This window comes from Solanum tuberosum, unplaced genomic scaffold (genome assembly GCF_000226075.1).
Source record: "Solanum tuberosum cultivar DM 1-3 516 R44 unplaced genomic scaffold, SolTub_3.0 scf00213, whole genome shotgun sequence".
Lineage (NCBI taxonomy): Eukaryota > Viridiplantae > Streptophyta > Magnoliopsida > Solanales > Solanaceae > Solanum > Solanum tuberosum.
In genome coordinates this window covers 776,951-792,792 of record NW_006239141.1, presented here as the reverse complement: position 1 = coordinate 792,792, position 15,842 = coordinate 776,951, and the positions used below count along the sequence as shown (strand labels likewise).

Below are 15,842 nucleotides of genomic sequence, written 5' to 3'. Positions count from 1 at the left end.
ATAAAAAAATAAGACAAATAAATTAAAATGGACCCAATATATGTTACTTTTTGTTGTCTCAATTTATGTGACACAAATGAAATTTGGAGAGTCATCCAAATTTTCATATTTTTTTAAAAAATGTTTGAAGTTATTAATTATTGTGATTTATAATATTTTTATGTAACTTTGAAATAATGTACATTACTGGTCACTTTGTCCTAATTTATGTGATATGGATAAAATTACAAAATTAACCCTTTTAAAATGTCTTTCAGATATTTTAAGTTGTTAATTATTATTATTTATAATACTTTTTTGGTAATATTAAAATGATATGTGTTATTTTTTCTGTCCCAATATATGTGAGACTGATAGAATTCTGAGAGTGAACCTATTTTATTATATAGTTTTTAAATATTTTAAAGCTTTTTAAGTCATTTATAAATGATATATGTTGCTTCCTTGATTTGGACTTTTTCATTTGTGATATATATATATTATTTTAAAAGGGAGTTTATGCCCAAGTTCTACTATATATAGTAGAATATTAAGTAGAATATAATATTGAAGAAACTTCCTTTTAAAAGTCCTACAAGTATAATATATAATATTCAAGATTGTGAAAAGTCCCAATCTTGAATATTATATATTATATTTGGGCCTAAACTCTCTTTTATAATATAGTAGATATTTTATTTGTTTTGATTTCTCAAATGGTATTTGATATTTGTATTGGAGTCTAATTATTTCGAATTCGCATTGAGTACGACAATAGCACTTTCTATCAAGAATCTTTTGATACTCAAAACTTGAATTTGAGACCTCTAAATTAAGAGAGGAGCAGACTCATCTAGTGCACTATATACTATATAATGCAACTCAATGATAACCAACATTGGTTGTGGTGCAGTGATGAGACTATTTTATTTTTTACCAGAAGTTTCGGGTTCGAGTGTACGGAGAAAATTTTGTTTGGAGCACCACCCCGAATGGACACTACAGTGCGCGAACGGGTTCGATCTTATGAAGAAGATCCTGTTAGGAGCGTCACCTCGAATGAGTCATGTTGTGCGCGATTCAAATTTAGTCAGGGTTCCAATGCGGGCTGCGACATTGGGTGAGAAAAAAAACTCAATGAGTATATTATATTAATAAAATGCTTGAGGTAAGAAAAAATTATTCTTATTGTTGCCTTTTGAAGTTTCATATACAGTAAAACCTCACTAAATTAATACTCAGTAAATTAATAATGTCTCTAACATAATATTTTCCTCCGGTCCCGATTTGGATCAATTGAAAAATCCACTTATTTCGATAAGATAATAAGATAATATATTTTTAGAAGATCCCTATTTAAATACTTGGTCCCATTAATATTATAAATTAATAATTCTTTAAAAGTACAAATATATCTAAGACAATTTAATAAAATGTGATTCTATTGTGTTTTATTTTTTGTTAAATTTTAAATCTAGTTGAAGTTCATCTCTAACTTTTCTTACTGCATCCAAAAGTTTCGGTGTTATCTTTTCGAACTATACCATAAAATTGTGAAGAGTTCTAGATAGGATAGGTGTTTTCTTACGCGTAATTGGTTTCAAATGTATTGTACCATCTACAACTTAATCATCAACATTGTTTTTTATCGTATCCACAATTTCTTCTAAGCTCTGGATCTCTGAATATGTATCATTTTCACCTGGATAATGCAATAGGTTATTGCCGTCCATTTTATTGCGGTAACTAAGATTATTAATCATGACCTCAAGTTCATGAATGACGTTTTCACAAGCGGATTCATTCAAATTCTCTGAGATTTCATCCTCCGAACAAATTTTGTAGTGTCGACAACAATTTGTTGTTGTCTCTTGCTAAACACTTATCGTCCAAGCCGGAATTGCAAAATTGATAGCATCCAAAACATTATTTTTTTGTGGATCGATTTCATGTCCCACTTCATAGCCTTCTTATATCCTATGACAATATTGGTTGTGATAATACATCTTGAAAACTCTTATTATCCCAGCATCACAAGGTTGAATCTCAAAACACTCTATAAATTAATAATTATTAATTTATCGATTAAATAATATCTCTACAAATTAATAATATTTCATGATCCCGACTATATTAATTTAGAGAGGTTTTACTGTATTGTGTATTGGGATTGAAATAACATGAAAAATTCTAATACTCTATTTGTTTGAAAAGCCCTTCATCTACTTTTGGTAAATTAAAAATGTTCATTCCATCTGTCAACAAGTCACACATAAACTAATACAATAAATAAGCTACTTATCCCTAATATATTTCTGCCCATTCTTTTTTCGTTTACAATTTCTATTTTTCTAGACTAGAAACTTCGTCTTTCAATTGGGTTGAATTCTTATTGTGCAAAAAAATCAAATATTGCAGCATATATCATGGATAGATTTTCATTAAATTATTTGTAGTGTATGAAAAAATTAATATTTTTCACAAAAGTATTTTGCATTTTATTTACTCTTTTTTATTCTTTTAAAAAATATTTCTACCCTACTTCTATTGTAAATTTAATGGTTAGGCAAAAATTAAATGCAAAATATTATAGTATGTTTGTCATATTTTTCAAGTAGAGTTCGGTAAAAAAAGTACCATATAAGATTATGATATTCGTGAGTAATGATGAAATCGTGATTTTCATTAAAAAAGTTAAAATATAAAGACTATATATATGAAGAGAGAAATGTTAACATATAGTTATTTTATGTAAAAAGAAGTAATATGCTACACAATTACTTTTTGTGCGAAAAAAAATAGGGAAAATTGTATATAATAGCAAACTATTAATTCAAATTAAATGCTATAAATAAAGTTTGATTTAATTGTACCTCATAGCAAATTGTTGCTTATTAAATATATATTAGATACAAACATTATTATATATAAAATACCTCTTCTATTTATATTGTATTTAATAAATTATTCGTGTTTTTTATGATCGTGTGAAACGCGGATGAGTTCACTAGTTATTTAATATTGGAAAATTGTATATAATAGCAAACTATTAATTCAAATTAAATGCTATAAATATAGTTTGATTTAATTGTACCTCATAGTAAACTGTTGCTATTTCACCTCTCTCCTGGTGAATCTCGCTCGCCACTCTCGTTCTCTCCCTCGCCTCTCTCATTTTTTATACAAACGCAAGTGTATAAAGTGCGTTTGTGTTTGTATAAAGCGAGAGAAGATTGTATATATACATATATTTTCGTTCCCCTCTCTCCCCTCTCCCAGATCTCGCTCGCCACTCTCTCATATCTCGCTCTCTAACTCGCCTCTCTCACTTTATACAAAAACTCAAATGTATAAAATGCGTGAAAATTGTATATATACATATATTTTCGTTCCCCTCTCTCCCCTCTCCCAGATCTCGCTCGCCACTCTCCCAGATCTCGCTCGCTCACTCGCCTCTCTCACTTTATACAATTGATCTTTTTGTATATTATACCAAAGCAGATTATACAACTGTTTTCTTTTGTATATGTATAGCGAAATATACATATTTATGTTTGTTATGGAGCGCAATTATGCAAACTTTGCTATAGCATACAAATATGAAATTTTGTGTTTGCTATATGTGAAAGTTGCTCAAAAAAATATTAATTGATACTTCTAGGATAAGGATGGCTCTATGACTATTTGAAAGTATAATAAGTAGGCAGGATAACCTTTTAGTTGAACAAAAGAAGAATATAATCTTCTAGTTGAAATATGCCTCACATTAAGAGGGTGGTTAGCCATAAAATTTGTTAATTTTTTTCCAAGTTGAACTCTAGAAAACAAATTAAGCCTTAAAAAATTCAAAAAAATAATCTGTTTCCACTTATTAGTGTTGGTATATACTACATCATTTTAAGGAAATACGGCTTCTAACACCAGTTACAATGTGGCAAGATTTGTTTTTACTAGAAAAGATGTGCAAAACTAACCAATATTTTTTTCTATTTATTTTTGCTTGTTTACTATATTAAAAATAGATGTTCATATTTACCTATTCATTTAAAAATTAAGAGATAATTTATTATTTTATATCTCTTTTGTCTTTATTATTAAATACTATTCATTTTCTAATATTTGAATGACTTGTAATTATCAAGGGTAATATAAATAAAATTATCATTACATTTATTATTTATTAAGAAATGTGTCAATTCAAATATGGACAAGTAAAGATGACAGAAGAATCAATAGTCACAGAAGAGTTGACTCTGTTTATATGCGCACACACGATGAAAAATTAAAAATTGAAAATACATTGAATTAGAACAGTTTGTTAGAATATGTTGTTAACCAACTATCCATTCTAACAACTTAGTCATGGATAAGAGTTACTAATTTTGAAGCCATCACATTACTTTATTGCACTTTGACTTGAGAATTAAGATTATGTTAAAACGTTTAAACTATTTTGAATAGTTCAAGCTTATTTTATGGCCCTCTTCCCTAGAAAGAAAATTACATCTTTGACAAATGTTGCCAACATACGACATGAAATTTTATCTAATAAGATACTGATGCCTTGATGTTTGTTGCAAAGCTATACTACAACAAATTGGAATAAGCAGAGAGATGTCAATATCTTAATCTCACAGAACCCCTAACAGATTCCCAAAATTACCACCACTGTGAGAACTATATGTGATAAATTAATCAAAAGACAACTTAGTGAAAATTGCATTGTTGTAATAAAGGATGACTATAATCAACATATTTGTCCCAGAGCGGCTTGTACTTCTCAATACCAATCTTCAACCAGGGTTTTGAGTTACCATTGAAGTGCAGCACAGCTCCCTTTTCTATCAATTTGGAATCGACATTTGTGTAGCCAAAACCTAAGATATGCCATGAAGGATTCAAAGCCTCTGTCAATCCATAGAAGGTTAGCAGTCCAGGTGGTAAAGTGCCAAGCTTCCACAATGTGCGGTCCACGTTCTTTTCCTGCCAGTAATGGTATATGCCAGTAACATTCCTTTTTCGCCACTCAACCAAATCGAAAACATTCATCCCGAAGGCCCACCCACATGCATCAGGATCAAAATGTTGACGAATAAGTGGGTGAGAATAATTTAGGTACTTGTGATATCTATGGAATGTCTCCATACAAGTCTCCACTGCACCATTTACATTGCCATTCAAATCTGTGGTGAATAGGGCTGAAAGATCCTTCTGCACTACAACATCATCATCGAGAAACACAACCTTCTTAAGTGCAGGAAAAACTTCTGGGATATAGAATCTCAGATGGTTAAGCATCGATAAGTATTTAGGGTTTCTGAACTTGATCGGAGTTCGGCTGTTATCATGGTTGCCAGAAAAGTAGTAGTTCTGGGTGTCAGAGTCTTGAAGTTGTTTGAGAACAGGTACATATGAAGCATTTAACCAACTAAACTCTTCGATCTTTTGTACGACAACAGTCACTCCTCGGAAACTGTTCATGGTGAACCATGCCTTCATGGCAGCATAGTTCACCTCATCCGTTACAAGGTGGAAGACCACCATATCAGGATTCTTGGAATTCATAGCCGTTGAATTCACCACAACCGAAGTTGCGAGGATGTTGTCTGAGAATACACAGAAATGATACAAACCAGTGTCCACAAGTTTGGCAGCTGCTTGCTTTTCTTCCTTGAGTTTTTTCTGCAAATTGGAACTTCTGAACCATTCAGCTGTTAACCGGACACCAAGGCAGTAGAGACTTTTAGGGACTTCTTCAGCAGCAATTTGTCCATATTTTGAACTCTTCTCGCTGAAGGAATTCGCCTGTTCTTCAAGGCTTTGGATTTTGGCTTTCAGTCTCATAAACATGGTTGCACTGTCATAGTGAAGTTGCTGGGCTTGGTAGAGCAGAAGTGCCATATCTCGAATTGCACTTTCTGATTCTCCGTTTGTCAAGGGACTTCTTCTGGAAGCAGCATTAGAAAGAAGCATCTGTGAGTTGCGGATTTGAGCACTTAGTTCCCATGCAAATTGAAGGTTGTTGCTTTCTTTTGCAATTACAAGAATTGCCTTTGCAAGAGAAATCTGATCATTAATTTGTCTTGTCATCGATTCAGGCCTCAGCATTTCTTCAGTGATGTTGAGACCATCCGCAATTCTGTCATGTCTATAGGGTCTCTGCAAAGAAAGACAAAAGAGTACAGGTTCAGATATTTTTCCATAAGCTTACAAGAGACTGTCAGACAGAGGAAAAACAAATTGCAGCTTCGAATGAGAATGCCAACTTGAGAGGAAGTCTTTATTGCAACAGGCATCAGCTAATGAGTTAATAAATTCTTCCTCCAAACATATGTAGTTGTCTTGGTAGGTAAATAAGGAATCCCGTGCCCAATTCCTACTTCTTTAGTCAAGGTACCACTACACATAAGTTAACAGCACAGTATGATTTAAATAGTGTAAAACACCGTAAAATGTATCCTCTCATCAGTATTACAAATTTGGAATTATTACTAAATTCCAAATGTCACTTAACTTTTGATTTTCAGAAACCAAATAGTGTTGTTGAGCTCGTTGACGGAGCATTTAAACCCTAAAGATAGGTGCAGGTCATGCAATTCCCCTTGCTCACATGGTGTTTTAATGCAGGCACCAAAGCACTAATATGTGTCTTATTGATCAAGGGCTTGTCCTCATTAAGGCAGCCCTAAACAATGCATACAGCTGGCAAAGTGTCGTATTAATTGCTATATAAAAGTCATAAATGAATACCATTAGTGATTAACAATAGGAATTGGAAATGTAGAGGAAAACTAAGCACTAAATTTGAATTAGAAACTTAAAATTTCATTTTTTGCATCTGGAAACATAATTTTAAAATGGTTTCTTAAATCATTGATATGCTTTCTTTTACTATTTTTTTCTGATAAGGGCATATAGACGTGATTTATACTTCATACATTTCAACTTTTGAAGTTTTTCAATTCCATCGGGTATAATTGTTGTTTTTTGTGCTTGTATTACATACATAACTCTCCTTTCTTTACTTAATTTCTGTCTTCACTAAAGCCGCTCGTTTCGTTGCTCTTTGTACTTAAAGCTCCACAGGATTTTGGTGTAGTTTCAGCATTTGAAAACACTAAGCATCACCAACAGCTTTTTTTCCAATTATTACTCTGATTTCAGTTAATCAAATACATTATGGCATGGAATCTATGCAGCAAACTCAGCACTGGGCAATAAAAAAGCACTAAATGGATAAATATCAATTGTCGGATGAAATGCTTAAAGGGAAGTAAGAAAATAAGAAGTACCGTGCTGAAGTAAGAGAAAATAAGAAGTACCTTGCTGAACCAAGGGCCATATGAATAGAAAAGATTTTTGCAAAAACAGTCACCATAAAATCAATTAAGTCCATATTTTCAAGTGTCAACACACATTTTGCTTTTATTTTTCTCCTTTTCTTCCCCAACTAGAAAATTTTCACTGGGTATGTTGTTTCTTTCCCCAACTAGAAAAATTATCATCGGCAAGCATGAACCGGCATAATGACAAGAGGGGGGACTACATTGTCCACCTTCACCCATAGACTTTGAGAAAAACTTGGTATATACATGTAATATCTACAGGAAATAGACATATAAAAACAGAGGCACCCGAAAGTGCAGAATATGTGTTGGTGCACTAGTTGAGAAAGTTTTTTGTAAGTCCTCGTCTTTGTAACCAAAGTTCAAATCCCCCTCAATGCACTTAATTTTGCGTAAATTTGACCCTAGTCTCCTACCTTTCCCACTTCAGCCTTCCTTTTTCCTTTTTCCATTTTTTTTTACCGTCTGCGTACATCCTACTCTCCCCATACCCCACTTGTGGAATTACACTGGGTAAGTTGATGTTGTTGTTGTGGTGGTGGTGGTGGTGGTGGTCTTCTATTTTTTTTTACTGGGTTTTATGCTACCAGCCTTTTCCTATTCTTTTTTTTTTCTTAAGCCTTTGTTTTTCTTTTTAATTTTCTTTACTTTTGTTATTCATTCTTTTATACCACCAACTCTCCTTTAGCCCTAGTTTAGAATCATAGGTGGTGAATTCAGTTGAATCAGTGCACAATTCTTTTGTGATTTTAATTAGTGAATGAGTAAGTATTTATTTTCTTCTGATTTGATTATGACTCCAAACTGTGACGGCTTGCTAATTTCGCCTTTGGATGTTTTAAATTTGCAATTTCTGAAATACAACACACATATAAAGTATTAAGCATAAATTGGAAATACTATAAAGGAAAATTAATCTAAGAAAAAATAATTCAAAACTGAGTTATGTTTTTCACTAACTTACCTGACCAATAGGCACACTTTTTAATTGTTTTTTATATTTAACTTATCTGGGGTCCAAATGGTTCGGGTTGAGCAGGACCAAACGGAATATTTGGATTGCAACTTCAGTGTTGCGTTGGATGAAGTGGACATGGAAGTGAGGCTTGCCACACAGTCTATTCCCAAGAGAGAAAATTTTAAATACCTCGGGTTTGTCTCCAGGGTAGTGGGGACATGATGATGACTTCACACACCACACTGGGGCGACATGGATAAAATAGAGGCTTGCCTCTGGGCTTGTGTGATAAGAAGGTACCACCTAAACTTGAAGGTAAGTTCTACAAAGTGGTGATTAGATCGTCCTTGTCGTATGGGGTAGAGTGTTGGTCAGTCAAGAAATCACATATTCAAAAAATGTATGTTGCCGAGATGAGGATGTTGAGATGAATGTGTGGGCATACTAAAAGTGACAAGATTAGGATGAGGTAAAACGGGAGAAGGTGGGGCTGGCCTCTGTGATGAGCAGCAAAATGAGGAAAGCGAGACTGAGATGGTTTGGACATCTGCAGAAGAGGTGCACCGACACCCCAGTGACAGTGAGGAGGTGCAAAGGTGGTTGTAGGAATACGCGGAGGTGTAGGGGTAGGCCGAAAAAGTATTGGGGAGAGGTGAGTAGACAGGATATGGCGCAACTTCATATTACCGATGACATCACTTTAGATAGGAAGGAGTGGAGGTCGCATATTAGGGTAGAAGGTTAGTAAGGGTAGAGTGTTGTCTTGCCTTATAAAGGTTTAGAGTGTGTCATAGGACTAGTCATACCCTTGTAGTTCTTGTCATATGTTGTTTATTGTATTTTCGATCATCACACTATTTTGTTGTTGGTATTGTTTCTCTCTCATAAACTTTACACTACTTTTCCACTTACTCCATTGTTTTCTTCTTTTGTTATTTGGGTTGATGCACTTGAACCGAGGGTCTTCCGAAAACAGTCTCTCTACCTCCACGAGGTAGTAGTAAGGTCAGCGTACACTCTACCCTGCCCAGACCCCTCTTTGTGGGATTTCACGGAGTATGTTGTTGTTGCTGATATTTTTCTTCTTCTACTTTTATCCAATATAATCAAATGAAGAGAAGAAAACTTAATGGACTGAAATAACTTCGGCCTATTAATCGGTTGGTTTTTAAAGCAAATTCTATTACATCAATCTGAAACTAATCTTGAACCGACCAACTGACCGAAAATTCCTCATTATAAAAATCCAATGACAGATCCTATATTAATGCATGGTGCACCTGTGGTCTTTAAATCATGGGTCAGCCTCTGATAATGAGGTAATATGCTAATCTTGGATTTTATTTTATTTTTGAGAAACAGATTCTTGCTTGGGAAAAAGTCAAGTACAGTTGAGCTGAACCACCAAGACTGTTCCTATCTTCTTTTTAAAATTACCGTAATTCATTCAAAAGTAAAAGAAAAAACTACTTCACAAAATCTTTTTAACCTTTCCATATTGAACACTCCAGAATAAAGTTGTAGTCTGTGTTGGGTTGGGTAATACCAGAGTGTTTTCTAAGATAGATACTCTTAGAACCACATTATTATCTACAGAAAACAGAGACCTCTCCATTTTATCTGGATCACCTCAAAAGGCAATATTTGTGTCCTCAGCTTACATAAATTATTCAACTTGTTACAAGAATTCTTTTTCAGTTAACTATGTTCTAAGTTAGGAATTAATGTTTTACTCCCCTCCGTCCCAATTTATGTAGCACCGCTTGACTTGACACAAAGTTTAAGAAAGAAAGGTGACTTCTAAAATTTGTGGTATACAACAAATCTTAGATATCTGTGTGGCTATAAATTATTTCATTAAGGATAAAAGGGGAATTTCAAAGTTAAGTTATTTCTAGTTATAAAAAAGTGACATTCTTTTTGGGACAAACTAAAAAGGAAAGTGTGTCACGTAAATTGGGACAGAGGGGTAAAATTTCACTTTGATTGTTTGTCAAAATATATACTATGTAACTCTACATTCTTAACTATCAAAAGGGGATCTTGGAATTCTTGGTTCCTTTGAGACATTCAATAAGATTAGCAAATTACAACGTAGACCACAAGGAAGACAAGTAACTTTGATATGTCTTGTATAATTGATATTTTTATGTCCTTTACCAATTGATTACTTCCATGTGTCCCTAAATAATTTTAAGTTTTCCCAACTCCCAGCATAACTTATATGGAACCTATTTTCTTTATACATACTCTGTATTCTGCTGATTTTGTTAATTCCGTGAGGAATATTTAGGCTTTTATTAAGACACTTCTCAGATCGAACCACTCTGTACTATGTTTTTTTTTTTTATGACAAGGGAAACCCGCAGCCGCTAACCTTTGAGTGCGCACAGAGTAAAACCCCCGCTCCTATGCAATAGCTCGCAAACCACATAGGAGAGGTAACCCGCACTAGGCAAGCCTGGTGCGACTAGCTCGACCCAGAAGGCAAACCCCTTGCTTTCGCTAGCAAGGGGTTTCGAATTTGAGACCTCCAACATGGAAGTCCCAAACTCTGTACTATGTATTTGATTGTCACAGCTTGACGGAGGTACTTAAACAATAATCAAATTGTACCACATTGTTTAATGCTAAACTAGGAAAATGTGGAAGCCACAATAAACTATATGTTAATCGGATTACTCTTGGTTTCATTTAATTCTTCCATAAGACATGAGGGAGTGTAATATGGAATGATCAGTTTATGAACTTTCCACCTAGTATTGACATCTCAATGTTCCCAAAAGCTTAAATTTGGGAGGAAGGGACTACTGTTCTTCCATGTCTTAGACTAGGACGTTAACTATTCCTTTTCTATTTGCTATCTTAATCATCTTTGAAGCAGATTTACTTGAGGCTGAGGGCATTAATATGACAGACCTTCACAGTACCCTCAAGTCATAAACAAGAATAGTACTCTCTTTTTTGTTTCTTTAGTTTGACCAAATTTGTTTATCCATCAGTACCATGAATTTCATCTTGAATCCCTACAGTAGCCCAGATATTTTCAGACACTGTCACACACAAGATTTCTTTTAGCTTTAAAGTTTTTTGCCAAAATCAATAACTAATGCTCATGGTAACCAAAAAACGTCAAATTGTTTCACAAACCCAGCTATAGACCCACTCTAAATTGCTAAATGTAGTCATAATCTCTTCTGATTAATCAATGCACAATGGAGATCTTGTGACATTTGTAGAGCAATGTACTTATTGACACTTTCGCCATAGCAATAATATCCATAAGTAATAGGGAAACAGAAAAGTTGACTACAATTATCCGCTAGAAGTTTGTTGTCGGGCAATAAAATACCAGTGGTCAAGGACCTGGGAAGGGGGGGCATTACCAAAGAGGTGAAAAGTTTGATACATATTCTCAAAGAATTAGGTGTTCTTTCGACAAGAAACAATTACTTAAAATTCACTTAGAACATATCTTTGAGAGAAAGAAAGCTTCATAGTACTTTTAGCTGTTTAAAAGGATAACAATAATGTTTAGAAGGCTGTGATTGGTCCAAAGGGCGGGTCACAGACGGATTTCACGGTTATCAAAAAGAAAAAAAGGATAACAATAATTAAACCGGGCATAAACTGCTTTTGGACATAGAAATAATTTCAAAAGAAGTTTCAGAAATGTCCAACTTGCCCTTTTTGTTTCAAAAGATCTGTATGTGCCTTAGTTGCCAATTCTCAAACCAAAATGACCATTATTAACCAAGAAATGCAATGAAAATCACACCTTAACAACTGTACAACATATTAACTAGATTTAGTGAATTGGCTGTACACTCACCTAAGAGATAATATTGAAACAAAAGGCTAACACTTGGATTAAAAATCAAAATCTATCTAAATAAGGATCTAAAACAAGAAGTAGAGACTATTGAGAGTGGTGCAACTTAACTATGGTTGTTGTTGTGGTTAGCTTGTAGTTAGGTGATTAATTATTGTTTAATGGCCGATTAGCTTGTTATAAGGAGGCCAGCCAGTAGTTAACTAAAAACAGTTTGTTAGTAGATTTTGTGAATAGCACGCACAAGTGTAAGCATATAGCCTTGTAAAGTTCATAAACTTGGAGCTCACATTGCACAGACTTCCCTTATTGAGTTTTCACTTATTTTCTATCTCAATTCAGCTTTAGTCTATGGTTCCTGAGATAGTGAGGTTGGATCTGTGTAAATTTTGACAAGAACTCTAAAACGGAAAACTAAGTTAACTCTTAGACTGATTGCATACTACTGCAAACTGTTAGATCGGAAATGTCAACAACCATTTCAGTTTGTCCATGTTGTTGGATATTTTATTTTCCAACACATGTCAAATATATTAACAAGTAACTGACTAACCCGCAAGCTCAAATTCCACAACCCACACAAACTCATCTAGCTTAAAAAGAATATTTAGCTAAGAAACAGAAAACAACAGCAATTTATAATACAATGAAAACGAACATTACCTTTGTATAAACCAATCTAGACGATGAATCGCGAGTTTCTCTGCTGAGCAAAATAATGAGCAGCAATACGGCCAATCCACACAAAGTTAACCAAAAAACATTGGAGAATCGCCGTCTCACCGGCCGCCGGAAATCCGAGTTCCTCCGTCTCATTTTCCGGCGACTACTGAATACAAATAATTTCGAGTAAATCTGCGGTACAGTGACTTCAGTAACAGTATATTTTGGCACCAAAAAAAAAAAGATGAGTGGGAAATCGAAGAATTAGGGTGAAATTGAAGATTTGGGTTTTATTGAAGGGAGTTTTTTCGGAGTTATGAGTGGGACAGTAATGGAGATTGATATTCAGATCTACAACAAGGGAGAATGCTGCATGTCAAATTTTTCTTGAGGACCAGGGAAAATAACTGTGAAATTTGATTGTGTTAAATTGCTTTTTGCACCCCTTGAATATGCCCTCTTTCGAGATTTTTATTTTATTTTATTTATTAATAAAATATTTTACATTCTAACCTTACCGGTACTATTTTTTCTAAAATATAATAAAGTCATTTTTATTAGAATTTTTAGGAAGGTAAAATTGAAAAAATACAAATATGAATAGAACTTAAACACAACCTCTGATAATTTTTCATTTTTTTGTCTTAAAATTTGTTTTAGATTTTATAGAGATTTAATTAAGTTTATACACTCTCTTAATTTTCTCCTAACTATTAAATTTATAACTTTTGAGAGCGTTTGGACATGCGATTCATATTGTGATATGAAATCATAAGATGAAATCAGTGTTTGGACATGCAATTTTACGCTGATTTCATATCATCAGATGAAAATTCCAAATTCTTTAAAAATCAAGATTTGAAAATTTTAAATCATAATTTGAGATTTTTCAAATATTAAAGTTGACCCACAAGTTTATATCTTATAAAAAAAAATCACATTTAATTTATATATAACCCATCAGTGCCCCATTAAAGTTGGTACGATGTCTCACTTAGGCACCTCAATTGAGCGATGTTCATTTTAAACACCTAATATAAGGTTTCGCTGTGTCATTTTGACATTTTTTTTAATTTCAGCAAAAATATATAATGTGTGTTACACACGCTAATGGTGTGTAAAGTGACAAATTATACGACGACATTTGTCATTTGTGTGTCGAAAGTAATTTTTAAATAAATAATTTTAAAATAAAAATTGACCAATGAATTAATGACATATGATCCAACATAAAGTGTCTAAAATGAACATCGTCAACTTTAGAGGACCATCGATGGGTTAAGCCTAAATAAAATTTACAATTCATATCATTAAAACCGTTTATATCTCATATAACGATTATTCTTGCCAATATAAAATTTATTTCTACTTCAATTAAATTCTTAATTTACTATTTATATTAATCAAATTCATTATTTTTTATTAAATTTATTACTATTTCATTAAAATCAATGTTTAATGAAAAAAAATCATGATTGTATTGAGTGGACAAGACTAATTGTTGTACCATTAATTGAAAAAAAAAACAATTTCATTAGCTATTAACAATTTGAACATTACAGCTGATGTTCAATTAATTTATTTTTATTGAATTAAGGTTTGATTAATAAATGTTGTTCTTAGAATAATTTTATGATAGTGTGTTATGCGATTTTAATTTTTTTTCCACTTAATTGGTAAGATTGTATAAAGAATTGAGACAATGTTAATAGTTTAATAACTTATGAGCTTTTATATTTATGAGAAAATATACAATATGAAAAGTCTAAATTGTATGTCCAAACAAAACTTCAACTTATCTCATGATTTCATATTATGAATAATTTCACATCACATGATGAAACGGCCCCTTAAGAATTTGATTATATACTAAAAACAATGCAATAATGTAGGTTTGAGATTGTTGCTCAATTTATTATAATTGACATATGCATTCGGATTATCTAAAGTAGTATCATGAATATTGAATGTTAAAAATATCTACATGATTTTTTTTAATTTTATCTGACCTTTTGTCAGTAGGAGTTTCACGACATTGTTAGAAAACACCCTAATATGCTTCTTAAGATGAACACTTTATCAAGTACTTGTACTTATGTATTGGATACTGTATAATGCTCTTAAAAATTGCTACTAAGCCATTACATTGAATTATTTGAATCAGACTCATTGTTGATGTGATGTCAATCGTATGTTTTAAAAATCTGATTGTGTACATAAAAATTGATTTATATGTTACGTAAGTATTACTAAAGAGATTGTTTTTTTTTCAAAACAATATCAATGTCAACAAAAACTACATTAGTCATGACAAACAATAATTTATTTTTAAAAATTTTAGAATACCCCATGCATATAGTAGGAGTATAATAGTTTTGACTCTTGATAACATTTTAACATGTTAAGTTATATTTTTTGTGCAACAAAGACGATCTAGCAATCTCAGGTAACTTAAAATTAACTGCTTATTGTAAATAAATATTAAAGATCAATATTATAACTTTTGGATATGATAAATTCAACCACATATCCTTTAGATCTGGTCTCACCAAGCATATTGTATGTTGCACCATTATCACCTTTATCTTAAGTTTTTTTTTAAAAAAAAAGGACTTAGAGTCTACAAAATACTGTTGTTATCCTATATACATGGTGGGATAAGTTATCTCGGGATAGCTAACCCCAGGATAAGTTATCCTTGTATAACTTGTTCCCAACCAAACGACCAGTGAAACAAATCATTTTAAACCCCTTTTACTGTGTGAGAACTTCAAACACTTCACAAAAATGACATATCATCATCCACATCACATTTTAAATGACATATCACTTATTATTATTATTTTTTAAAAAATATTTTTTCTTTCTTTTCACCTCTCTCCATTTGTTTTTTACATTAGAGATACCACCACAACCTTATATTCTCACTAGTATCATTACTTGTGTGTGAACTTCAAACACTTGACAAAAATGACATATCATCATCCACATCACATTTTAAATGACATATCACTTATTATTATTATTTTTTAAAAAATATTTTTTCTTTCTTTTCACCTCTCTC

At 32.5% G+C, this 15,842-nt stretch overlaps 1 protein-coding gene across 1 annotated transcript; it reads right to left on the bottom strand.

The window, feature by feature from the left end:
- Positions 1–4,493: 4,493 nt before the first annotated feature.
- LOC102604438 (probable galacturonosyltransferase 10) lies at positions 4,494–13,225 on the bottom strand. The gene is made up of 2 exons (XM_006356257.2): positions 12,779–13,225; positions 4,494–6,138 (listed from the first exon to the last, which is right to left on the bottom strand). The coding sequence occupies exons 1-2, from the start codon at positions 12,929–12,931 to the stop codon at positions 4,687–4,689; spliced, it is 1,605 nt and encodes a 534-aa protein (XP_006356319.1). The 5' UTR covers positions 12,932–13,225; the 3' UTR covers positions 4,494–4,686.
- Between the last annotated feature and the right edge of the window lie 2,617 nt (positions 13,226–15,842).